Source organism: Lathamus discolor, chromosome 7 (genome assembly GCF_037157495.1).
Source record: "Lathamus discolor isolate bLatDis1 chromosome 7, bLatDis1.hap1, whole genome shotgun sequence".
In the NCBI taxonomy this organism is placed as follows: domain Eukaryota; kingdom Metazoa; phylum Chordata; class Aves; order Psittaciformes; family Psittacidae; genus Lathamus; species Lathamus discolor.
In genome coordinates, this window is record NC_088890.1 from 22558554 (window position 1) to 22584444 (window position 25891).

The following is a 25891-nucleotide window of genomic DNA, read 5'->3' on the forward strand; positions in this document are numbered from 1 at the left end:
TTTTGTTTTACTTGCTCATTTGCTTTTATTATAGGGGACTTGATATTCTGCATAACAAGGAACGTGCTCAGAGGAATGAGCCCTATTTTAAGATATTGAAGGATTATTTGGATAAGTATCATGCTTCCTCCTGTCTCGCTGGTCTCCTCCATAACTCAATAGCTTTGACATGCCAAAAGAACTGACAGAAGCATCCAACTCTTGTCAAACCTTGCAGTGTGCCAACACTCTCCATTCCCCGTAATTTCACTGTATGTAACAGGATCATTTATCTTTGATGACCTGAAAACCTACACCTTTCTCAAATATCCATTCTTACCCCAGAACCAGCCCAGCCTCACCTTGTGGTCCTATTCTGTGAAAATCCTTTTGTTTGCTTCTCCCAGGAAATCTTTGCTTCCCCCTTCTCTCTCTCCACGCCCCCACACCACACACACACACACACACACCCCACCCCTTCCTTTTTCTTTCCTGCAAGCTCCCTTCTGCACATGGAGCGATGGTCCTCTGACAGTCACTGAGGTGGTCATGTCCCTCCCTCTGACAGGTCTGGTCTGACATTCTCAACATGTTGGGCTCTTCATAATAGAAGAGTAAGAATGACTTCTGTGGTCTTTTTGTAAATGATGTATTGAAACAGGCAGCAGAAATTCTTTACACTGATGGTGGTAAAACATCGGCACAGTTTGCCTAGAGAGGTGGTGGATGCATCCACCTGGAATGCCTCCATCCATGGAGACACTCAAGGCCAGGCTGGATATGCTTCTGGGCAACCTGATCTAGCTGGAGATGTCCCTGCTCATTGCAGGGGGTTGGACTAGATGAGCTTTGAAGCTCCCTTCCAACCCAAACTATTCTGTGATCGTATGATTCTATTACATGCGAGATCCCTCAATGTGAGATTTCTATGTGCTTGCTTTGTATCTCTCCCCTCTCCTTATACATGGTAGAAGATTAGCCACCCCAAGTGATGGCACCAGACTCTTACAATGCATGTGGGTCTCCAGAGAGGTCTGGATATTGTGTGAAGGCCTGTAACCAATAAGACCTTTTCTGTCACAAGGACAAACTAAGTCAGTGTGAGTTGCTATAGGTGGGATTAGCACTGTGGTACTGGCTGGGTAACTCCTGAGATTCTCCCTGTTCTATGGGGAGATGCATGATGAGCTGAGTTGACCTCTGGAGAGCATGAAGATGATGGCTGGCAGCTTCCTTGATCCAAATCTCACTGATATTGATAGAAATCCTCAGCACAGTGAGCCTGGCAATGTAGTGTCAATAATTCACAACACTGAGAGTTTGGAGACCACCTTGACTTGACTGTAAAGGGTGACTGTGACTGACAGTGGAGCTCCTCCCGCCATTCTGTGGGTTTCGGCAGCCAGTGAGAGGGCAGCCCACACCACCACTGATGCACAGCAATCATCAGAGATGTTCAATACAACCTCATCTCCAGGAGACGTATTTTATCACTTGGGCTCATATTTTGCATTATGAAAGGTCAGTCTGGGGGCCTGACAATCTGCAGGCTCAGTAATTGTGCCTTCTCTCCTTTTCATCTAAAGAAAGATGACAAGGGTCTCTTTTATCAGAACACTAAATGCAGAGACAGAACAGCTCTAGAGTGTGAAGGATGGTCAGGCTGCATCAAGAGGACACTTCCATGGCTTTTACTCACTGGAAGTACATTTTGAAAGTGCACAGTAATCGGTCAGAAGGAGAATTCATCATGCTGTGAGTGCTGCTACTGCTACGAAGGGTGAGTGTTCATCCAGTGCAGCACCATCAGGAGATATGCTCTGGCAGTAACAACACAGGATCCTACTGCCTGAAGGTCTGTGTTATCCAGCAGTTGAGATTTGTAGGAATCCAGCTAACCACATTGTTAGTCTACCAGAAACATACTCAGCAGGGCTCTGGAAGGAATAAATGTGCAAAGTGATAACCAGGAGCTCAGTGGAAATACATCTGCAATAGGAGGGAGGAAGCCATTGGACATGAGGACTGAGTCACACTCATGAGATAAGCCACCATGTAAACAGGCCCCATCTGATGTTCCTTCCTCTCCATGTGCTGCTGTATCCAGCTAAAACATGCTGACAACAAAGAGCAGAGTTTCTTGATCAAAGTTAATTGCTTTGTTTGGATGTATTTCATTTCCTATTCAGTTTTAAGCATTGGACAAACTCTAGTATTAATATTTTCCTCTTTTTCATTATAGTCAATGTTTCTTTCTGTTCCTCAAATCATCTTTGTGACATTATGGTTTAGTGGGAGGTGTCCCTGCCCATGGCAGGGGGGTTGGAACTAGATGATCTTAAGGTCCTTTCCAACCTTAACTATTCTATGATTCTATGATTATGAAGAAAATGGAGAATCACAACATCCTGAGCGATTTACACTTGTTTTTTCCACATTACAAATAGCTCAGAAGAAGCTTATGAAAAGCTGGGACTCTTCAGGTCCTACATTACAAAGCACTTTCTTCTTGGAACAAATTACTTTCTTCTTGGACATCTGCAGCTAGTACAGGCTTTGGACAGTGCTAGAAGCTGATGGCCTGAGCAGGAACTAACACCTTCCTGAAACAGCCCTGGATGAGGTAGAAGATTATGAGGAACGGCTGAGGGACCTGGGGCAGTTCAGTCTGGAGAAGAGAAGGCTCAGGGGGACTTTATTGCTCTCTACAACTGCCTGACAGGTTGGTGGTCTCTGCTGGTATCTGCTCCCAAGGAACCAGGGATGGGACAAGAAGAAACGTCCTCAAGCTGCACCAGGGCAGGTTTAGATGGAGCTGAGGAACAATTCCTGCCCCAGAGGGTGCTCAGGCATTGGAACAGGCTGCCCAGGGCAGGGCTGCAGGCACCGGCCCTGCAAGCGTTCACACACCGTGGAGACGAGGCCTCAGTGCCGTGGGTTAGTGGTGGCCTTGGCAATGCTGGGGAACTGTGGGACTTGATCTTAAAGGTCTTTTCCAACCTGGTTGATTCTATGACTCTATGGCTGCAGCTGGAGATTTAGAAAAGCATTAATAAGCCTCATGGATTAAATCTGCTGCATGTCAAGAGGGGCAAAAAGTCAATTTATAGTGGTTTCCAAATGGCTCTCTGATAGACAAGCTACAACGAAAGTGTCTGGCAGCAAAACAGTGTCTTGGAGAAACTGAGGAGTGTAGCTAGAGAAAAAGAAAAGTTTCCTTTGTCTCAGGAGCAGAAAAGTCACCTAATGTGATGAAGGTTTAATCCCTGCAGATGGGCTGGAGCCACAAAATCTTTATTCTCTTCTCACTAGCATCTGTCGAAAAGTTGTCATCGCTGCTTATGCCAAATGCCGGACAGGGAACAATTTGTGTAAAACCTGCTCAAGATAACAAGCTCCTTAATAGCTGTAAGCAGCCAAGGTACACTTAGCTATGACAGTTTTCTTTCAGAGGGCTGGGGAGCTGTTATCAGCTGTGACAGGGCAGAACGGGTGGAATGTGGGGAACAAAAGCCTCACACAAAGGGAGCACTTTGGGGTTGGAGCGTGTCTGGCTTCCTAGAGGCCACACAGTGACAGGGCATACGCTGAGATTCTTTAATTAATAATCTCATTCTCAGAGCGAGTTTCAAGTTATCCCTTGGGAGAAGTTAAAGGTTTGCACATTTTGAGGCAAAGTAACGAGGCTGGTGAGCTTGAATTAAGAAAGTATGTTGAAAGGAGCTGTTACAGTCTTTACCTTGGGCAAGGGACATGTAAACTGTACAGCATTAATGCATTTTTTTATTGTATAACTTGTTCTATGTCCTATTTTATGGGCTGCTCCAATAAATTTATACATAAATGATGCTAGGAAACATTCACCCCTTCTTCCCTTTCTACATCCTCTGGACTGGGGCATCTGATATTCCATATTCTGCAGAGGTGTTTGTTTTCCAAACCAACCCACCAAATATGTTTTATGACAGCAATAAAATAAAGTGGCTGTGTGGCTGGAACTGCTGAGAACAGCACAGAAAGCCAAAAAAATGGCTAGTGGAGGAAAGTTTTTGCTGGCAGCAAGCACAAGGAGTCTAGATAAAGCAGGCTGGTGGGTCATCCAGCCTTCACAGCAAAGATCTGTGTGACACATGGGTGTAGGGACAGACGTGGCGCATTGGGCACTGCAACAATAGGATCATATCAGTCATTATCAGCAAGATTATAACCACCTAAGCAGCTACAGGATGAAACTGTGTCAGTCATCATAGACTCATAGAATGGTTTGTGTTGGAAAAGACCTTTAGATCATTCAGTCCCAACCCCCTGCTATGGGCAGGGACATTTCCCACTACAGCAGGTTGCTCCAAGCCTCATCCAACCTGGCCTTGAATACTGCCAGGGATGGGGCACCCACAGCTTCTCTGGGCACCCTGTGCCAGCGCCTCAGCACTCTCACAGGGAAGAACTTTTTCCTTATATCCAACCTAAATCTCCCCTGTTTAAGTTTGAACCCATTCCCCCTTGTCATGGCATCATCTTTCAGGTTCTCTATTGACGGGAATGAGAAATAGAAAGGTGACTTACTGGCAAGACAGGCAGAAGTGAGTTCTCTGAACTTCCACATAAGATGGTTACAGCAGTGTGTCAAAGCTGAGCAGCTTCATCCAGCATTGTCTAGTAGTCTCCACCACAGGTTATTGTTAGGCAGCAGTCTCTTAATCCATCTGTAATTCCTCAGGATACAGTTTGCCCAAGAGAGCAAAGTAATTACAGATCTCAGGCTTGTAAACTAGAGGTACAGTAAGAAAAATGATGCCATGAAGCGTTGAGTGGTTTACCTATAAGCTTATCAGGCGCAGTTTAAAGAAAGCCCTCCCTGGCTGAGCACAGCAAGAAAGAGGCACTTAATCCATCTAACAGCTCCCATGACATTGATATACCAGCTCTTTCACTGCTGTGTTAAGGACCTCTTGAGTGTTCCGCTCATGTGTCACTGGATGACATCATCCCACTGTGTTACAGCCACCGGCACATAATGGGGAAACCAGTTAAATTATTATTGTGCATTCACGATGGCAATGCCTGGACCCTTTAGAGACTCTGCTGAGCAAGAAGCTGTGCTTATGTTATTTATCCAGTCTACCACAGTGATGCACCTCACTTGCATGAAGTGCTTCACTGTCCCATGAGGTGTACAGCTGCACCTTCTCCTTTGAGAAGCTCTTGCAGATGTTCCCACACAGCAGCATCTTATTTGTTCAACCCACCAGCAAGTGAGGGGAAGTTTTGATCTGCCTGGGGCTGGAGGTACATCACGGTGTGACAAAAGAAAGATAAAGGATAACGAAGAGAGGGAGGAAAGGGATTTTTGGGGTCTGGAACTTCTCGGTAGGTCTGTGAGTAGCACCACATTAAAGAGGGGTCCAGCTCTGGGAAAGGGCCATTTGTTTCACAACACAAATGCTCTCTGAGATAGGTGTTCTCTGTAGTGCAAAGTGGACCAAGAACGAAGATGTGTGGGAGAGTCTACGCCAATGGCCTCATGCTGAAGTCCTCCAGCTGTGTTGAAGAAACCAAGACTTTGTACAACCTTCCTGACCGACCCATGAACAAGCTCTGCACACCCGCGGGGTGCTCACAGACCTCTGTGGCACAACAGTCTTTACGAAGTGATGGCAGGTTTTGTGTGACTATGAAGCAACATCTGCAGAAGAGCTGTGGTCGCAGGAGGGGTCTGGCCCGTGGTGCCCACTGCCCTCTCCCAGCTAATGGCCAAAATGAAGTGATGAACAGCATTATGGTACAGGCATGCGGCTTGTGTTCAGGCTGGTGTGAGGAGCTGAACTCAAGATGCCCTGGCGACCTCAGGAAGAAAGGGTGCATTGTGTTTTCCTTGGGCTTCCAAAGAAAGCTTTTTAAGCAGCTAATGAAGGAGTAGTGTAAACACAAAGCCTTTTAAGATGTGTCTCCTTGTCACTTAAGTGACTGCTAATTATTAATTTGATAGAGTTGAAGGTGAGAGGAAGACTCATGGTCTGCAAATGCCTGCCTGTGTGCCACATGGTGAGCCGAGGAGTGAGCCAAGCCCTGCCTGGCAGCCATAGGCTGTTATGTGCCTTTCTCCAAGAAGTGTGCCATGGAGCTAAATGTTTAGTAAATACAGTTAGCTGGGGGAAAGAGGTATGTGAAGTTTGACAGAAGAGTGACCTGAAAATGGGCCTCAAAGCGCGTCTTCCCAGCAGACTGGAAACAGAAGGAAATCTAATTAATTATAATTATTACACTTTTAGGAGAAGAGGAGAAGCAGACTTGCTCTCATGATATACAGAGAACAACTTCAGAACTGTTTACACAAATGCTGTGAATTCTGCAGTGTGGGTACTACAAATCCATGTCAGATGTTAATGGAAAGAACAGCATCTGCAGTGCAGGATGGCACCTGGCCACTGCTGTAAGTAACAAACCCGCTCTCTGCAGTGCAGGCAGCGCCTGCCCCCACTAGAGATGAAAGATGAATGCAGGGTCTGTGAGACTAATGTAGGACTGTGTCAAATGTCCAGTTCTGAATGATTCTTGTCAGTTTAAAGACGGTAGAAACCCTTTAGCCCTCATAGCAGCCTTCCAGTATCTGAAGGGGGCCTAAAGGATGCTGGGGAGGGACTCTTCATTAGGGACTGTAGTGACAGGACAAGGGGTAACAGGTTAAAACTTAAACAGGGGAAGTTTAGGTTAGATATAAGGAGGAAGTTCTTTACTGTAAGGGTGGTGAGGCACTGGAATGGGCTGCCCAAGGAAGTTGTGAATGCTCCATCCCTGGTGGTGTTCAAGGCCAGGCTGGACAGAGCCTTGGGTGAGATGGTTTAGTGTGAGGTGTCCCTGCCCACGGCAGGGGGCTGGAACTGGATGATCTTCAGGTCCTTCCAATCCTAACTATTCTATGATTCTATAAATGTTGTTAATAATCATTTACCAGGAGCAGACAACAGCCTTTTGCATAGATGTTTACAGAAAACACCTCACTGGCAGTGGGATCCTTTGTATACTGAGCAGTAGATCAATGAATTTCATGTTGCCAGTCACTGTAAAAGTAAAACGTAAGGTGTACTCACTGCCCCTCCTGCAGGGAGCTCCACACTAGCAAAAAAAGGAATTGTCAATTATCTCACCTGAGTCAGTGGAAGTGCCCAATGCAGGACGCTCTGATTATGCTGATATACCCTGATAGGACATACAGGTAACACTGATAGGTGTTAGATGTCCTCAGTCAGCTTAACAGCAGTAAATGTGGAACACTCTGTGGCCTTTTCAAACACCTGTGGGGAATGTGAAGTGTACCCGTGCTGTGTGTGGAGCTGGGCAAACAGAAGGAAGGCAGCAGGATCTCTGCACAGCAAAGGTTTGGGGCCAAGCAGAGCAGCCACGCAGAGGGGGCTAGTAGAGTCCAGGGGCTGCTAAAGGTTATCTCATGCTGACTGTGTTGTACAGGCTGTATTCAGTTGTGCTTGCTCTGAGCCCTGCTGCAGAGCTCTCCTGAGGAGCTGGAGAGAGATCACCTGTGCCAGCCATCCTTTGTCTCTGTTGTCAGCATGAGGCTACCATGTTGATGGGACACATCAAGTCAGCCAGAGAGTAAGTTGGGCTGACCCCCATCTCCTGCTCTGTTCTCTAGTTTTTATATGACATTGTGTAGGATAAGGACTTGGCCTGCAGAGCCGTCCAGAGTTTGCCCAAGAAGGGCTGGAGGAGTTGCCTGGACAGGGTCAGCAGCCCGTCTTCAGAGACAAAGACACTCTTATACTTCTGCCAGCCATGCTAGTGAATGCCAGGATTATGCTCCACATCCCACCAGGTAGAGCAGAAGAATATGACTGAAAGATACAGACTATCTGGGAGCACAGAGGAAGGGCAAAAACCATAGAGGCAAAAGAAGCAGTAACAATTCAGGAAATAGGCAAGAGATTGGACAGAATCACAGACTGAGGAATGACTTGTAACAAGCCCCTATGTATTCTTCCTAAGAATAAGTCCGAAAAAGCCAAGATAAACCAGGATAAAATGGCAATAAGCCCCTAGCAAACCAGGAGGCCAGCAAGGCAGTCCCTTCTGCAATGTAACCATGGAAATACCCAAGAAACAGCATCTGCATCAAACCCTGCTATTGGCTGTGAGCAAGGAAAGGTAAGATATGCTTCAGAAAGTGTAATGACACTGCTCAAACTTCTGATGGCCACACTGCATGCACTGGAAACCATGCTGTCCTCCACTTAAAGCTGCCCATCTTCCTGCTGTTTGGAGGTGTCTCAGGCACCCTAGGCCAGCAGGAAGGACAGGTTGACCAGTGTTCATCAGCAGCAATGCACGGGGCTGTATTGCCTATGGACAGCCCTGAGCCTGTGTTGCTGGAAAAGCCTCTGTGTGTGTGAACAAGGCCAGGCAGAGCTGTTGGTTAAGATGGAGCATCTGGGCTGTCCTGCCCATACTTTCTAAAGGTGTCAAAAAGGGACTGTGCAAAAGCCAGGATCCTCCCAGCTGAACCCACGTATGAAGGCAGGCAGGTCCTGCTCTGCATCGCCCCATGCCAGCCACTCCTCCTGTCCCTCCATGCCACTTCTGCTGTTCTCCCTGCTGCTTGAATGGGTACTTGTGTCACAGGATGAGAGCTGCAGCTCCGTGCTGGTTTGCCAAGAGCATGGTCTCCTCTGGACTGCAGCAGCTACACTCTGTCATTGTTTTTTTGTGAGGGTGTTTTCTGCACAGGCTGAAACAGAGCCCTGCAGCGGCCTCCGCGGAGTGCTGGTACACCGGAATGAGCCACAGGGCATCCTGAGCTGCGTTGCAATAAGCCCGGTTAACAAAGGCTGTAGGTGTCACCCAGCCTTGGGACGTGCTAGGCGTTTTATTACAACAGGTCCTACTTTATGGGCTGTGGCTGTTTCTGAACTGGGAACTCCCCCAGCTGGTGAACGTTTGCTATTACCATCAGCCACCCCGCCTCGGGTCCAAAATGTCTCTGCGAGGACATTGCAAGACCAACCCCAAAAACTCACCAGCGTCCAGAGATGTCCGGTCAATCAGAGTGATGGTGTCTGTGGGATGATGTGCTGATGCAGGGTACCAAAGCGAGCGGTGCAGTAGCATAACTGTCTTGTCTGGTGCTCGTGAAAATCAACAAGGTCGGCATGTGTCCACAGGTGTCATATGCTTAGTGGGGTCTGTTCATCTCCTGAAGTCTGAGCACTGAGGGATGCTGGATGAGAATGTGAGAAAATCCAAACCCCCAGGGGCTGCAGGCACAGCAGTTTCTCTATCAATGCTCAATCCCTCAATCCATGAGGGACCATCATGCTCAAATTACTTTGAAGTGTGACTTCAAGAGAACACAGACACAAACCTTCCCCATGACACACATCACAGGTCACCTCTTTTGGGCTTTGTACATGAAAGAATCCGTAACAGATCACTGACCACTCTCCACGGAGCTTACAACCAAAACTCCTTCCAACTTTCCAACAGGAAAATGAAACACCTTATTTTTTGGATCTGGGTGAGCTTCTTACGAGGTCAGTGAGCCAGTGCAAGATGCTTGGTGGAAACACAAGGGCAGGAACGGGAAAGCAAAGGTGTGGGATGCAGGCAGGACACATCCCTGCCTGCAGTGGTTTCCCCAGTCTAGCAGGGAACTCATGGGTGGGAACTAGATGTGATTGCAGCTCACCCTATCCAAGCTTTACCATTTTGGCCTGGGACTTTGTAAGGAGTTACTGGCCAACATCTGACCAAGGTCTGTGCTGGACAGCAGAGAGGATCAAACTGTCTGTACTGTGCTGATACGTCCACCTGGGGCCTGGTACCCTGTTCCCCACAGAAACATTCCCTGGGCTCCTGTGTACACTTGTCATGCTGTCCTTAGCCAAAAGCTTACCCTTGGCCTAAAGTAACTTCCCAGCATTCCTTCAGACTCCTCAATCCAAATGGGCTGCCAGACCATTCCCCTGAGGAACATTCTTCATCCCCTGACCACGTGTCACCACAGGGTGCCTGCTTTGAAAGCTGACATTTAACTGGGATGAGTTCTGCAATGCCTCGTACTGCACATAATAAAAGGCAACCACCCCTCCCGCACACACGTAGCCTTTGTGTTTGCCTGCAGTGCATCAGAGATCTAGGAACCAGTGCGGATATTTCAGAGGCAGAGGCACCCAAAAAGGCAGCAATCCTTTGACAACAAACCTGACCTTCGGTCCTTAAAGAATTCCTGACAGTGAAGCTTCATCCAAAGGCAACCTGTTTGAAGAGATGTGGTCAGTGAAAAGTTCTGTATTGTTCCACTGTGTCATTGCCACCAACATGACTGAGGTTTGAGGCCACATCACGCATACCTCCAGGCAGAGGACTCTACCAGGCTAACCTTGAGCCTGCTGGGGCTGTCAGCAGGGGTAATGGGTAACTCTGTGCAGGCGTAATTGGCTCATGCCCCTTCCAGTATGGTGTGGCCAAGAGCCAGGTAGCAGCCTAGGTGTGAGAGACGTGAATGGCCTTGTACGAGAAAGAGACCTGCAGGAGCGGCAGCAGATGCACCCATCTGTGGGTATCATGTTCAGTCTCTCTCGTGATTTACAAGAAGCATTTGGAGAACAGCCCCAGGGACAGGAGGGTCAGTCTGGAGAAATGGGTCAAAGTAGGTATGAGTGAAAGGTGAGGTACCTGATGCGTTAGTGGGTGAAAAAAAGGGGAAGTACCTGGTGACCTCCGAGGTGGAGAAAGGAAGCAGAGGGAAATGCGTGTGTGTGCTTGTGAAAGGGAGGTGAATGGTAAGAGCAGCGCTCAGCAGTGGGCAGACACGTCAGGGTGGCCCATGGGGTCCTGCCAGGACATTGAAGGCCATGCCAAATCAGCCGGGGTTTCCTGCGGCGCTGCAGCAAGCAGAGGTCTTGGCACATGTTTTGCGTGGCAGACGGGGCTCAGCACCCCGAGGTGTGCTCGCAAAGGGGCAGCAGAGCCGCCCACCTGCCTGCTCCTGCAGAGGAGCTGCCGTGGGCGCTGCCTGCCCACCCTGCCCGCCGCAGGGACCCCGCTGCTCCTCTCGCAGGCACGCGCTGCCCCTCACCCACCCCACAAAAAGGCCAGGCCCAGGCGGTTGTGTACAAAACCTGAAATAGTTTACTTTGCTTTTTCCCCCCTTTTTTTCTTTTTTCCTCTTTTTTTTTAAACTTTGCTCTAGGCTTACTTGAAGATTTTGTGAACTCGATACAAGAGCATTTGAAATGAATCGGTAAATAAAACACCGTCATAGATAGATAGCCACGATAAACTTTGTTAGAAATGTACATGTCGCGAAAAAATAATAATACTAATAATAATAATCATAATAAAAAAAGCCGGCGCGGGCCTCGCCTCGCCTCCCGCGGGGGGCGCTGGCTCCGCGGGCGCCGCGCCCCGGTAATGTGTGTATATAAACAAAGCCCATAAGAAATGTACAAATATAAAAAGCTACAAACATTAATAAATTACATCGTCACAAAACACGGAAACACTCCACAAGGTGCTAGTAAAATAACTTCGTCTCCCTCCTCGTACAAGAAGTTACGCAAAGAGCTGGTACCGGCGGGCGGCGCCCCGGAGGGACTCTCCCCGTGTAAAAAACCGGCGGCGGTTATTCCAAAAGCTATGTACAAGCTACATTCTAGGAAAAGGAGCCTCGGGAAGCGCAGCTACACAGGGCGACGGGGGGAGTGCCTGAGAAACGCGCCCAACGCCTCAGCACAATGGCCGCTACAGCACGGCGCCTCAGCAAGCCGGCCGCCATAGCACGGCGCCTCAGCCCGAGGCCTCGGCCCAACCCCGGCCCCTGCCCGCCCGCGGCCCCGCCCGCTGCGCCCGCCGGGCGGAAAGGGGGCGGCCTGGCCCGGCGCCTTCGCGCCTCCCCGCGGCTCCGCCTGAGGGCCGGGCCGGGTCGGGTCGGGTCGGGTCGGGATTAACTTCGCGGCTGGGCAGGCTCAGCGCTCTGAGAAAGGACACCTATAGTAAAAAATATTTATAGCAGGGTTCTGTACAGTCCGACCGCTGAAAGTTAACGGGGGGGTGGTGGTGGCCGAGAGCCCGGCGGCGGCTGCCCGCGGCCCCGCCGCTAGAGCAGCAGCTTCCCGTTCCGGTGGATCTTCAGGATCTTGCCGAGCCGCTGCTTGGCCGTGGCCATCCCCTTCTTCGTGCGCTTCCCTGGAAGGAGAGCGGGGCAGCAGCGTGAGGGCCCGCCCCGCCGCGCAGCCAGCCCTGCCCGGGGCCGCCGTCCCTCCGCCCCCGGCCCGCGCACCGCGGCGGGGCACGGCCCTGGAGCCGGAGTGCCCCTGCGCGGGGTCGGGGCGCAGCTCGTCCCTTCCGGCTGCGGCCCTGAGCCCTGTCCCGGCCCGGCGCCCGGCCCAGCTCCCTGCGCACAGGTGACCTGTTTGCCCACAGGTTGCCGGTCGGAGCCCAGCCATGCCAGCACCGTCCCACTCTGCAGGGCTGCATACACACACAAGGGCACCTTCAGCTCCTCACACCTAGCAGGCCATTACAGTACCCCCCAGGGATCTCTGAGCACCTCTAAGGGAAATCTGTATCCCAGGAATGCTGAGCTCGTGGGCCACCGTGAGTCCTGCTCCAAGCACTGCCCTGAGGATGTCTGGTCCCTTGGCCACTGCACCAGGACTAACCCACGTACCATTGCAGCTCCACATTTCTTCTTGCCCTTTCTTCCTCCAGCACTACCGAGATCACCTATGTCCAGCCCTGCCAGAAGGACACTGAAAAGACACACACACAGACAGGCACGGGCACACACACACTTCCTACAGATTCAGGCTAGCACCAAGGCACTACAATACACCCATTCCTGTCCCCATGCCGTAAGAGGACACCACCACCATGAGCCCAGACCCTCGCTCACGAGCTGTGTGCTTCAGTGAGGTCTGTGCTCCCCGTCTGCTGGTCCTGGGCAGCTGCTGCAGCTCCTCTGCACTCACTCACCTTAGGGCCAGAAACTTTCCTGGTCACCAGTACAGGCAGGACTGCTGGGCACACACAAACCCATACAGCCTGTTCTCTTCCCATTATGCTGCCATTGGCACACCTGTGTGCGACACCTGCAGGCACTCAGCTTCTCTCTGCTTTTCCCATCTGCATTAAGGGCCCCAGCCTTGAAGACCATGACTCTGTGGGTGACACCTTCCACAGGAAGTTTCCTCTTTTCTCATCCTTTTGCCTCACTTGTTAAAACTGACAGACCTTCCCTGAGGAGGCCTTAGAGCTCCCTAATTCCTGCTTCATCCCACCATATCCTTCCATAGTTCCTTCACTCCTAGTGATGCCTAATCTGGGGTGATCCTAGACTTGGGACTCTCCTGTGCTCCATGCAGAGAGACGCCCTGAAGTCCCCTTGGTGCCCCCAGCTGTCCCAAGACTCTGCACAGGAAGCTCTGAAAGTGCTCTGCTCCCTGCAGTGTCAGCCACTTGCTTTCTTGGCACATGGCTCTTTCCCTCCTTTGAAGACTGAGCTATGCCATGGGCAAGGTGTGATCAGGCTTCCTTCACGATGCCCTGACTCACCAACCAGACTGGGATTTGGCTTCATTCAGCCCTCCTTTTCCCATGACATCTTCCGCTGGCTTGGACCTGTTAGACTAATGTCACCATTTCACCACAAAGACATAATTCCAGGCAAATACGTTCATTCCACTCTGGTTCTGCAGACAGCCACAGGTATTACCAGCTCCTGGCAGGACCCTAGCACCTACCATGGGCAATGTACGTCCTGTATGGCCTGTTCCAGCTGCTCTGGTGTTCTACTGTTTGTCAGGACACTGTGCTCTACTTCTAATTTGCCCCACTCAAACAGAGTGGGACACAGGAAACATCTGCCACATCGCCTGGCTCACATCAGGCACTCTCCCAGTAGAATCACACCCTTAATCTTCACACTACACAGTGCCTGTCCCACACCTGTCTCTGTCACACTCACTGAGCAAAGTTCAAGCAGAGAATAGGAGGTCCTAGCCCAGACTCCAGCACAGCCTCAGCTTTATAACAGTCTCCCTACAGCAGACAAGCAGCGACCTCTTCCTCTCTCTTGGCTTTGGTTGTGCAGCTGTGTTACTCCCAGGGTTTGATATTCCTCTGCTCCCTTGTGGCAACTCTCAAGACAAGTTTGCGGATGTGCACTGCTCTACACGTGCTGGGAGGATGTCCTCACAGGTACTGGTGTACAACCACCACCCAACCACAGCAGAGCCTGACCTAGCCCTAGCAGAACAGCCTTCGTGGATGTATCTTCCCCTGGACAAGCTTCGCCAGACAGGCTGGACTGTGATGTGACCACTGCAGGTGTCCTCAGGAGCCTCGGGGCATGCTCAGGAGTATTTCCTAGCACGGGATGCCTCGCACCCTGCAACAAACAGCCCAGAAGCAAACACGTGTTTGGGCCCACGATGCCAGGACAGCCAAAGCCATGGGCCCTGTCTCCGACCAGATCTGACCTACTGAAGCACTTGTACATACCCATGGCAGACACAACATGAGAGGTCCCTGCAAAAGGCATGGATTACACGACCAATTCACCCTTCCCCATTCCTACACCATAACTCCAGGCGTTTCCTGGTACCTTTGGCGGAGGCATTGTTCTGCGAGGATGATGAGGGTCTCCTCTGTGTGAGGAAAACACCGGGTGCCATCGGCTGCGATCCCCTGTTAGGCTGGGCGACCCCAAAGGTGCTGGCCCCTGCGGTGTACTCGTGATCTGTGAGGCTGCTGGCATGTGACTCCAGCTTCAGCTCTGGCGAGCTGCCTTCCTGAGCCGGTTTGTTCACGTTGTTGGTTGACAGCTTCTTTTTGGTATTTTTTTTCTTCTTGCCTTTTTGTTCCTCCTTTAAAATGACAAACATGAAGCTCAGATTAATCCCCAGAAGACCTTTAGCTACAGCAAGGGCCGGCGGCGTTGCTTAGGGTCCTGATACAACGAAAACCCATGAAGCTTGCCATGTACAAACTGCTCAGGGGCTGTTCCAACACCGTCTCGCTCACAGGTCTCTCTGCTGCAGGCAAACATTTGCCTTTATTGTCTTTCTTGACCTATGTGTGTGCTTTGTGCAGAGCATCCTTGTTTGTCAACTCTGCACACACTGCAGTGAGCGGGAGCCAGCCAGGACCAAAACGACCCTGCCGTGGGAGACCAGTGGGGTTTTGCATGGACAATCTTTCGATGTTCCACAAAAACTGTCACCTCCTATCTTCAGGTATCTTCATACACTTTCATAACAGCACGGAGGACATTAAACATCCCACTGATTCCCAGACTCTGCTTCCTGCTAGGACATACATGTTATTTCCACCTGTAACTGCACTTATACATACATACCATGAGAACAGTGCTCTGCCACCATGTTGTTTCCCTTGCCTACTTTCAGTCCACTCCTTTATGAAACCCTGCTGCCATTCTTAAGAGCTCCTCTACTGAACAGTACACACCACAGAAGCCCAATGCCACCAAAGCCTGCATCTCCAGCAGCTTGCCAAAGTGTCTCACCAACCTTGCTCCAGCAGACCTGGTCACCTTCCTGCCTCATTTATGGGGCCTGTGTGCATTGGGAACTTAGCATCTCTTCAGAGACCAGACACTCAGCAACACTCAGAGTGCCTCAATCTTTGCTAAACTGACCCACAGTTATCCACAGTTCAGCAAGTCTTTGGAAGTTAATCCTTATGCTTCTCAGCAGCCAATTTCCACAGACAAGGCAATCACACCAGTCACACCAGATACACATCAATGTGCTGTTCATGCACACTTCTTTCAGGCAACCTCCTTCTGTCTTAGCCTGGTGGCTACGCTCGCTCATCCTTCTCTACACTTCCAACACATCGCCTACTCTGAGCTGCAGCATTGTCATGTTGTGACATTGTTGGACTTTCATCACATCCCTGAGACTGCTGAGCCTTGTGTCACTGTTATGAGTAAACACTGGGGAGGGCTGACACTGCACGGCACGGCTGCTGCTGGGGAGAGGGCTTTCGTTTCCTGATAGCTATGACTTCTGAAGCAGCCTCACCTGCTGTGACAACTTGGCTGCAGCAGCGGCGAGTCCAGTTTCAATGGAGGCAACTCTTGTGCCCTCTCGCACCGGTCTGTCTTGTCGAGGCACCGAAGGGCCAACGCGTGCTACAAGGAAAGCAGATGCAGGTGAGATGTGCAGAAGGTGTCTGTGAGAGCACTGATACCAACCCACCTCCTGTGCAGGGAGGGCCAGGGATCCAGCAGCCTCTGCCCTTCCTTCCCCAGGATGCGTGCAAAGCCAGGAGGTGCCAACAGCCTCCAGTCACAGTGGCCTGGGGAGAAGCTACCAATAAGGATGAAACACAGCTGAGCAACTTCACTGGCAGCTGCAGCTACCTGAAGCCAAAGCCATGGAGGTTTCTGCCTACGCTACAGATATGAGTGACTCCAGCATCGTTTCCAAATGGAAAGTGTTCACTGCCCCACAAGCTGCAGGTGGACATGCGTGCCACAAGCTGATGAGACATGGGCTGCTTGTCACACACACAGCAAGCTGCAGAGACCTCCTTGTTAGTGGGCACATCAAAGGGGTCTAAGGACCCCCTTGCCTGTCACTGACCCTGATGTGCTGCAACAAAACCACCCCTCCAGACCACCAGCTTTGACTGAACATGGAGGACTATTCCCACACTCTCTCTCATTATTCTTTACACAGCCAACCCCTAAAAGCCCTGGCTATTCAGCTGTCTGGGGTTTCATGGCTACACCACTGCTAAGGGGGCCACCAACTGTTCCATCACCAAGAGTGTGAAGAAAAATAAACCAACAACCCACCAAGGAATGACTTTTCCTGCCACCTGATTGACAGAGGAAGGCTAACACTGCTTGGCATGAGTCCCAGCGCAGGCTGTCACCTCCCACTGTGCTGGGAGGGATTAATCCTTCACATGATAAAGACATTGCTAGTTGTGGTCTTAAAATTTCCACACTCCTTGAAAAATGGCTGACTTATTAGGGACCTACACAACTTAGCCTGAGTCAGGGCAGGACAGACTTACCAGTTGGACTGTAAGGGGCATCATCTGAACTTTTCCTTTTCTTTGATCGGGATTTGAAAACTGGATTATCTTCATCTGATTCAAGAGAAGGGTAAACTACAGTGGGAAACAAAGGCAATAGTTTCAGTGTAGGAAACAGCTCTACCCTTGCATCGAGGCCCACTTGCTCTGTGTGGGTGCAGTAACTACAGGCAGCACAGCTATAATAGCAAGGGCCCCAGAAATAACCCCTGAGTGGTGACACAGCTGCACCACTCAGGGAACTTTCTACTCTAATGCACACACTACACCTGGGAGCTGCTGTCATTAAGCTGTGACCAGGTACTTTTAGGATACACAGTGAAACTTCTCAGATAGGAAAAATCAGTTCTTTCTCTTGTCTGTGGAGCAGCAGCAGAGCTAGAAGATACATGAACAGGTTCCCTTATCTCAAGCTAGACTGGTACTGAAGGCATGTCAGCCAACCACTTCATTCAGCACACAGCGTCCTGACTCCTGTGACTCCTGCACCATGCAGCAGAGACAAATAAGACACAGTGCAAGTATCCAAAAGGTAAATGTGAACCATTCTGCCAAAGGACCCTTTGCAGGCCTGTGGGATAAACTCCAACTGATCTCTCTGAACATTGTCCCAACCTGGACTATGAAGTATCTGCTTTTCTTTTCTTTTTTTTTCCACACACGTTTGATTTTCTTGCTAGCTGCCATTTGCCACCTCACTCGTGATTTTGGCATTACTGTGGCATTTGGCCATTGACACCAGAAGCCTGATGATCAGAGGTGGCACAAAGCCTCTGGAAACCAAGCCTGCTCCCCTCAAAGACTCCCCATTCACTGGCGGCACAGGCACACAAGAAGCAAATCCACCCCTCAGTAGAGCAGAGCCTTGTTCACTTGTGATGTCGGTCTCTAAACCACAGCCCTGCCCAACAGCTTCACGGAGCTGCCCTTTCCCAAAGCACCTTCCAGCACCGCCACTGCATGCAAAGGCACTCTAAATGGCTGGGCAGCCTTCTGCAACATCTCCATCTCACCTTGGTGTCTCTGTTAATAATGTGAAAAGACACACTTCACTTTTCCAATCGTAACAAATGATTTCTGGTGGCCCTGCTTGTCAGGGAGACTCAGACACACAGACTCCAGTATAAACCTCTACCAACTTCTTGCCCTCTTTGGGACTTCAGATTTTCCAGCCCCTACCAGTCTTCACATTATTCCTTTCCTTCATTTCCTCACTTCTTTATACTCAAAAAACACCCCTCCAGATTATTATGGCAGAACTGATGTAACTGGTGCAAACTGGCTTTGTGCCCATTTCTGCTTCAGATGCTGGCATTCTCTGCCAGCACTCAAAACACCACTGGATCCCTTTTCCAAGTACAAATTCAACTTCTCACTCATCTTAGCTGGATATTTTATTGCCATTGTGTAGACAAAGACATTTCTGTCATTTCTGACACACATTTCTGGGACAGTTTCCTGTTTCTTGGCTGACTGCTGTGGTTTCAGTGGGCTTCCATGTTTCTTAAGACTGTCTGACTGTGACATGCCCCAAATACAGTCTGTCTGGATGGCCATGTCACCACTGGCTCTGCGGTCAGCCTACCCGTCTTTACAGTGTTTGCTTAATTTTGCCATGCAGGTCTCTTGTTATTTGCACTCCTTCCCAAAACACCCAGTGGATTCCAATGGGACAGAATGTGAGCAAGCGCATCATGAGAAACATGGGTGTATGTGCAAACATGCACAGGTATGTACATGCAGCCGCAGGCACCCACTTAGAGCTCATCTGTACTCACCATAGTCTGAATCTTTAAAACAGGCATCTAAGTGGTCCTGGTCCTCATCATAATCTTCTATGTCGATGTTGTTCTTTGTGCTTTTCTTCAGTAACCGTTTGCCGGTGTTTTTGTTGTTGCCACCACCTGTTTTTTTAGAGTTCTGTGTGGAGATGGAGTTATTCTTCGCTTGGTTGGTTCCCCACGATGGCTGGAGGCAGGACTCTGAGGACTGGAGGTTTGCCATGGATAGCATGCCCTGGATCGCTTCCTGCGTGCTGGGTGAGGCAGGTGGCTGACTGTGGGGAACAGTGAGAAACACAAGAGCTATCAATGATTCCAGAAACGAAGGAACCCCTCTCAAACAGCTTACTCCTTTTCCTGCACAGTGCTGCTAGGAGAGGTTTCCTGATTACTGCCTTTTGAGCAGCTGGACATACCACAAGTGATTCTTATGCTACCAGCAGTATCCCAGTCAGCCCATTAGGTTTTAGGGTGCTGCCCCAGAAGTAAGGAAGCTGGCATGCAATGCGCAGCTCCCTGGGGGCTGCTGATGCTGGTGGGTGACAGCATCAGCAGGGGCGAGGACAGGGGCCAGGTTGCTTTTCATAGCCCAAACCAGCATTCATAGGATCACAAAGAATCATGGAATCCTTATGGTTGGAAGGGACCTCTTTGGATCATTCGGTACAACCCTCTTCAAGGCAGGGCCACCAGGAGAAGGTTACACAGGAACATGTCCAGGAGGGTTTAGAATGTCTCCAGCGAGGGAGACTCCACAACCCCCCTGGGCAGCCTGTTCAGTGCTCTTCCACACTCAACAGGAGGAAGTTCTTCATGTTGAGATAAAACTTGTGGTTTAGTTATGGCAAATGCTCCTTGTCCTGTCACCGAACGCTGGGAGAATAAAACTCCTTACCACCAGTGTAGCATTAAGAAGCAGGCACTTCTTTATTGCAGCGCTGGGTGCTAGGTGGAATTTCCACAAATCAAGCACACCCAGTGCTGATTTCATCCTTACATTTATACACAAAAATCACAAGGTAGTACACTCCCAGTTACAATGATTGGTTAGTGATTTACATACAATTATAACATCTGCAGTGTCATTCTCTTCTGCTACTACGCTTGCGCAGAGGAAGGGTCTTCACTTGGGCAAGGGTCTTCTTGATCTGTGGGTGTGCTTTTTAGTATTATAATGAAGGCAGTTTACTTTAGGTCACCTTAAAAATAAGTTTTGTTGCCAAGTTGGCCGGCGAGATTTCTGCCTTGCCAGGTTGTCACATAACTCATCCTATATACAATGAACCCTAGGTGCTTTGGTTATGCTCTAGAGAGTAAGGACTAAGGCTAGCATGTCACAGAGAACAGGGACTTGAAGCAACACAGCGTCTAATTTCTAGGCTAACACAGCATCCCATGCTAACATAGAGGCTAACTTCTTAAATCAAGATGTTCTAATAGTTAACTGCTTCATAATCAAACACAAAATATAGAAAGATACAGTAAAACTTAAGATAATCTGCAACAGTCCTGTCCCTGGGCATCACTGGAAAGAGTCTGGCAATGATACAGTGTCTCTACTACCAGCTCTAAGGGCTTATGGGTCAGCACTGGAGGGGGATGCTATGGTGTGCTTCTGTGACATGCTGCCAAGAGAGTAGAGGAAGAATCTGAACAACTGTAAGGAAGCTCATGATCACAGGCAGCAGTTCACACTGGGGGATATCACCACTCCAGCATCTCCTAGAAAAGAATATTGTAGGCCAGGCTGGACAGAGCCTTAGGCGACATGGTCTGCTGTGAGGTGTCCCTGCCCATGCAGGGGGCTGGAACTGGATGATCTTAAGGTCCTTTCCAACCCAAATCATTCTATGATTCTATCGTGGGTCACAAACAACTGAAGAAATTTCTATAATGCATTGGGATGGTTTTCTGATATGGGTGTGGGATGGACTGATTACAGGAGATGCTGGAGAGACATGGACTGGATGGGGGGGCTGCAGGGTGGGTGAAAACCTTGCTTTCATGGAACTTGCTTTTTGGTATTTTAATGCCAGTTGTCAACAGGCACAGCACATCTACTACAGGAAGAAACACTCCTATGGAGCAGGCTGAGGTCAACAACATGTAAATTCTGACTGGCATCTATGCTTAGTGATGTGGAAAGCAAGCTCCCCACCACAGAGAATGCAGAGGAATGATAATCTCCTCAGATGAAGTCAGACATTAATTCTGTGGCAGGCAGAACACATCCTCAAGCGCTGCCAGAACTTTGGAGTTTGGGCAAAAAGTGAAATGCAAAATGCAAACACCACCCCCCACCTCCCCACCCCCCTTTGCTGTGGGAATGATATTTTTACGGTTGTGCAGCAGAAGCCACCAAGATACAGAATTTCCCAAGCAAATTAGCAGTACCACATTGCTTTCTCTTACTTTACTTTAAGTTAATCCACTTTAAACCATTACAGGACTCAGGATAGAGTAATGGACAAGACATAATGGGAGTTTCTGGGCACTAATTGCATTAATAAATAATCCTGGAAATGAGTTAAGACTGGGGTTAGCAGCTAGAAACTCAATGAATAAAAGAATGCTTAGTTAGGAAAGAGACATTTTAATCCCTTCATTATCATGCCAGATGCTTTAGCCTTCTCCTATCAAACGCATATTTTGCACCATCTATAAGAAATTAACGTATTCGCTTTCCAGTTTTTCCCCCAACTGCTTTTGCAAACATCAACCTCTCAAAACACTGCAAACAGACCATCAAGTAGTGGCCACTAAATCGGCAAATCAGAGAGAAACTGCCTTAAGCGACACAAACTTCAACAAGTAAATAGTGGAATATGATCAAAACCAGTGGTTCTGAGAGTCAGACCACAGCCTGAAAGTGTGGGAGAAATGTCTCAAAGACACAGAGCTGTGCGTGGGGCAAAGTGTTTCTCATTAGAGCACGTGCTTGTGCATGCTTCCGTTAGAAGCACTGCAGCTTTCTAAGCCTGAAAGAATTCAGAAAGACCCAGGAAGCAATTTGTAAGCTCTGGAAGGACATATCTATCCCCTTCCTGCCGCTTCAGCAGTGACTTCAAACTCAAAATATTTATGGGAGTGAACTATCTGTGGGTTACAACTCTGACTTAGCAAACACTTGAAATCCGTGGGGGAGCAGGAGCAAAGCAGCTAGAGCACTTCTTAATGGTTTGTGGCTCTGTGACTTCTGAGCAAGCTGCTCTAGTGGAAGGTGTCCCTGCCAGTGGCAGGGGGTTGGAACTGGGTGAGCTTTAAGGTCTCTTCCTACCCAAACCAGTTTGGGATTTTGCATGGCCTCCCTGTTAGGGATTTTATTCTTTCCTTTTACTCTTGTAAAGACAAGGACACATGATTGAGAGATTAGGTTACTGCAATAATTCTTCCCCGCCTAGCAAGCATCTGGTGGTTTTAGCTGCAGACAGTGCAGGAACTGAAGGAAGTTCACGCTGGAAGCTGCCAGCTTCGCCTGCAACACCCAGCACTGCATGGTAAACCCTGGTGCAGCTGCTACATGGTCCACAGGTAAAAAAATTCACATAATCCCAGACTGGTTTGGGGTGGAAGGGACCTCAAAGCTCATCCAGCTCCAACCCCTGCCACGGGCAGGGACCTCTTCCCCTGGAGCAGCTTGCTCCAAGCCCCTGTGTCCAACCTGGCCTTGAGCACTGCCAGGGATGGGGCAGCCACAGCTTCTCTGGGCACCCTGTGCCAGTGCCTCAGCACCCTCACAGGGAAGAGCTTCTGCCTAAGAGCTCATCTCAGTCTCCCCTCGGGCAGGTTCAAGCCATTCCCCTTGGCCTGTCCCTACAGGCCCTTGTCCAAAACCCTTCTCCAGGTTTCCTGTGGGTCCCCTTAGGTATTGGAAGGCTGCTCTAAGGTGTCCTGAGTCTCCTCTTTTCAAGGTTGATATATATATTTTTATATATATATCTATATACAAGTACATACATATGCCTACCTTTTACTGTTTTACAAGTAAGGAAAGATGGAAATTATTGCTGAGAGTCAGACATGACCACCTAGCATTATGTTGTGACACGCTAGGTTTGTATTCATATTTCTTCCATTTATTTCTTTTAAAAAGCACATTATGGCCATTTAAACAGCCCAGCATAATTATGAAATGAAACATACTCATTTCATTTATCGGGAGCTTTCTTCAATCAAGCTGCAGACATACTGCCAAAGCCTAATTGTTTATACAAGAGCCAAAATTGATATGACACATTCCCACTGAACTACAACACACAGTGTACTAATTCATGCGGAGTTTAGTTATGTGACTGCGTTAGTGACTGATTTCAGAAACCACAAAGTCTGCAAGTCTCCAGAGCCCAGGCTGGAGGGAGGAAACTGAAAGGCCTGAGTCCTCCTCCATTATTGAGTGGCATTTTTAACCCGTTGTAGACAGCAAAAGACACTTCCCAAGCAAGGAAGAGAATGAAGGCTGCATGAAGACTTCAGAGCAGCCTTCCAGTATCTTATGGCAGTCTCCAAGGGTGCTGGAAAGGGACTTTTTGTCAGGGACTGTAGTGATAGGGCAAGGGGTGACGGGTTCAAACTGAAACAGGGGGAGTTCAGGTTAGATCTAAGGCAGAAGCTCTTCCCTATGAGGGTGCTGAGGCACTGGCACAGGGTACCCAGAGAAGCTGTGGCTGCCCCATCCCTGGCAGTGCTCAAGGCCAGGTTGGACACAAGGGCTTGGAGCAAGCTGCTCCAGGGGAAGAGGTCCCTGCCCGTGGCAGGGGTTGGAGCTGGATGGGCTTTAAGGTCCCTTCCAACCCAAACCAGTCTGGGATTATGTGAATTTTTTTACCTGTGGACCATGTAGCAGCTGCACCAGGGTTTACCATGCAGTGCTGGGTGTTGCAGGCGAAGCTGGCAGCTTCCAGCGTGAACTTCCTTCAGTTCCTGCACTGTCTGCAGCTAAAACCACCAGATGCTTGCTAGGCGGGGAAGAGTTTTAAGGTCCCTTCCAACCCAAACCAGTCTAGGATTCTGTAACGTATAGTGACTATGTTACTTGATTGGAAAATCATTGGCTTTTTCACCCCCATTAGGACTGAAAAGAGAACTCTTAGAGGACACTCGGCATGCACACCTCTGTTCACCAGAGAGTTGAGAATCCCAGTCACTGTGCTGCAGAGAGTAACAACCTCCCAATGTTGCTGCACAATGGCAAGACTGCTGTCACAGGGCTGCCTGGCACTCCAGAACTGATGTACTCTGCACGAAGCCAGTCTATATAACATGCTTTAATCTCTAAGCTGTGAAAGAGACAACTGCCTAATAAACGGAGAAGATTGAACCAAAAGATGTCTCTGGTTCAGAAACACTCCCTCCTTTTGATTTCTCTATAGCTCTGTCACTACGTTGCGACCTTAAAAAATTCCATCTTCTCTCTAAACATCAAAAAACGTATATATAAATATATATATATATATTTAAACTCACTGATAAAATTTGCTTCTATGGTTTCCTCTAGTAACTTATTCCATATGTTCCCCATTGACCAGAAGGCGCATCTTTTGGAATTCTCGGTTATGGCTTTTAGCTTCCCATCTTTCCTGGGTTTAGATAATAGTATCTTCCTATCTGAGCGAGCATTTTCATTCCATTTTAACAGGTCCTTTCGTCTTTTCCTGGGTCACAGCCCCCAATAGCCAGCAAAGGCCCAGCATGGGTGAGGACAGCATCCACCTCTTTGTCCAGTCTGTTCTCAACTCTCAGACCACTCCTATAGCTGTTTCTACTTCCTCCACAGGTTCTGTGGCTTTTATAACCAAAGCAGATCTAGACAAAGCAGGGAGGAAACAGATACTGACACTACGGAATGTGGGATGTGGCTTTACTGCTCAAAGCAAACTGGTTTTGCTGTTTTGCACATATAAAATGGTGCAACACACCTCTTGCTCTCATGCACCATAGAATCACAACGGTTTGGGTTGGAAGGGACCTTACAGCTCATCTAGTTCCAACCCCCCTGCCACTGGCAATATCTGCTATATGAATCATGAGTAGGATAAATTCTGCCTCACACAGCCATCCTGGAGAACCAACACTGCTCGCAGGCCAGAAAGCCAGCTGTGTCCTGGGCTGCATCAAAAGGAGCATGACCAGCAGTTTGAAGGAGGTGATCCTGCCCCTCTACTCTGCTCTTGTGAGACCTCACTTGGAGCATTGTGTGCAGCTCTGGTGTCCTCAACATAAGAAGCATATGGAGCTCTTGGAGGAAGCCCAGAGGAGGCCACGAGGATGATCAGGGGCTGGAGCACTTCCCACATGAAGACAGGATGAGAACATTGGCGCTGTTCAGCCTGGAGAAGAGAAGCTGCGTGGAGACCTCAGAACAGCTTCCAGTGTCTGAAGGGGCTACAGAGATGATGGAGAAGGACTCTTCATTAGGGACTGTAGTGATAGGACAAAGGATGATGGGTTCAAACTGAAACAGGGGAAGCTTAGGTTAGATATAAGGAAGAAGTTCTTTACTGTGAGGGTGGTGAGGCACTGGCACAGGTTGCCAAAGGAAGCTGTGAATGCTCCATCCCTGGCAGTGTTCAAGGCCAGGCTGGATGGAATCTTGGGTGACATGGTTTAGTTTGTGGGCAGGCTGTTGGAAATAGATGATATTAAGGACCTTTCCAACCCCAACCATTCTAACCCCATAATATGCCTAGCCTGCCTGGTAAAGATGATTTTTAAATGAAGCAGAGTTGAGATGGAACTGGCTTATTAAAAGGCCAGACAAGAACAGCCTTGCCATACATTTCACTGCCACATCTCCACCTGACCTGTCATTCTCACCTTCCAGGAGATAACTCCTTTGTTTGCACAACAGGCATAGTTAGAGGCTAGAAACTTGTGCCAATAATTTACCCAGAGCTTCCAAAAGTATCAAGGCTGTGGTTCCTATGGAGCAGTGGAAAGTGCTTAAGTGAATACCTTTGGTCTTCTACAGATGGGGGACAAATCATCCAGTTAAGACTGCAGCAGCAAAGATCTACTTCATCAGCAGACTACTAGGGAGGACAGGGCATAAG

At 49.1% G+C, this 25891-nt stretch overlaps 1 protein-coding gene and 1 long non-coding RNA gene across 5 annotated transcripts in view; both read right to left on the minus strand.

The window, feature by feature from the left end:
* Positions 1-1564: 1564 nt before the first annotated feature.
* LOC136018234 (uncharacterized) lies at positions 1565-9369 on the minus strand. The gene is made up of 3 exons (XR_010614310.1): positions 9009-9369; positions 4546-4750; positions 1565-1916 (listed from the first exon to the last, which is right to left on the minus strand). It is a non-coding gene; the product is annotated as an uncharacterized LOC136018234 (long non-coding RNA).
* A 1886-nt stretch (positions 9370-11255) lies between these two features.
* Positions 11256-25891, minus strand: part of PHF2 (PHD finger protein 2) — an 85881-nt gene continuing 71245 nt past the window's right edge. Inside the window, exons 18-23 of one of the 4 annotated variants that reach the window (XM_065686958.1) lie at positions 18840-19117; positions 17041-17136; positions 16038-16147; positions 14597-14858; positions 12662-12729; positions 11256-12177 (exon numbers count right to left, since the gene is read on the minus strand). In XM_065686958.1, coding sequence (XP_065543030.1) covers positions 12121-12177; positions 12662-12729; positions 14597-14858; positions 16038-16147; positions 17041-17136; positions 18840-19117 — 871 coding nt within the window. In that variant the 3' untranslated portion in view covers positions 11256-12120. Of the gene's footprint in view, positions 12178-12661; positions 12744-14596; positions 14859-16037; positions 16148-17040; positions 17137-18839; positions 19118-25891 lie in introns of all 4 variants that reach the window. The other 3 variants (XR_010614226.1, XM_065686959.1, XM_065686960.1) reach the window with 3 other exon arrangements.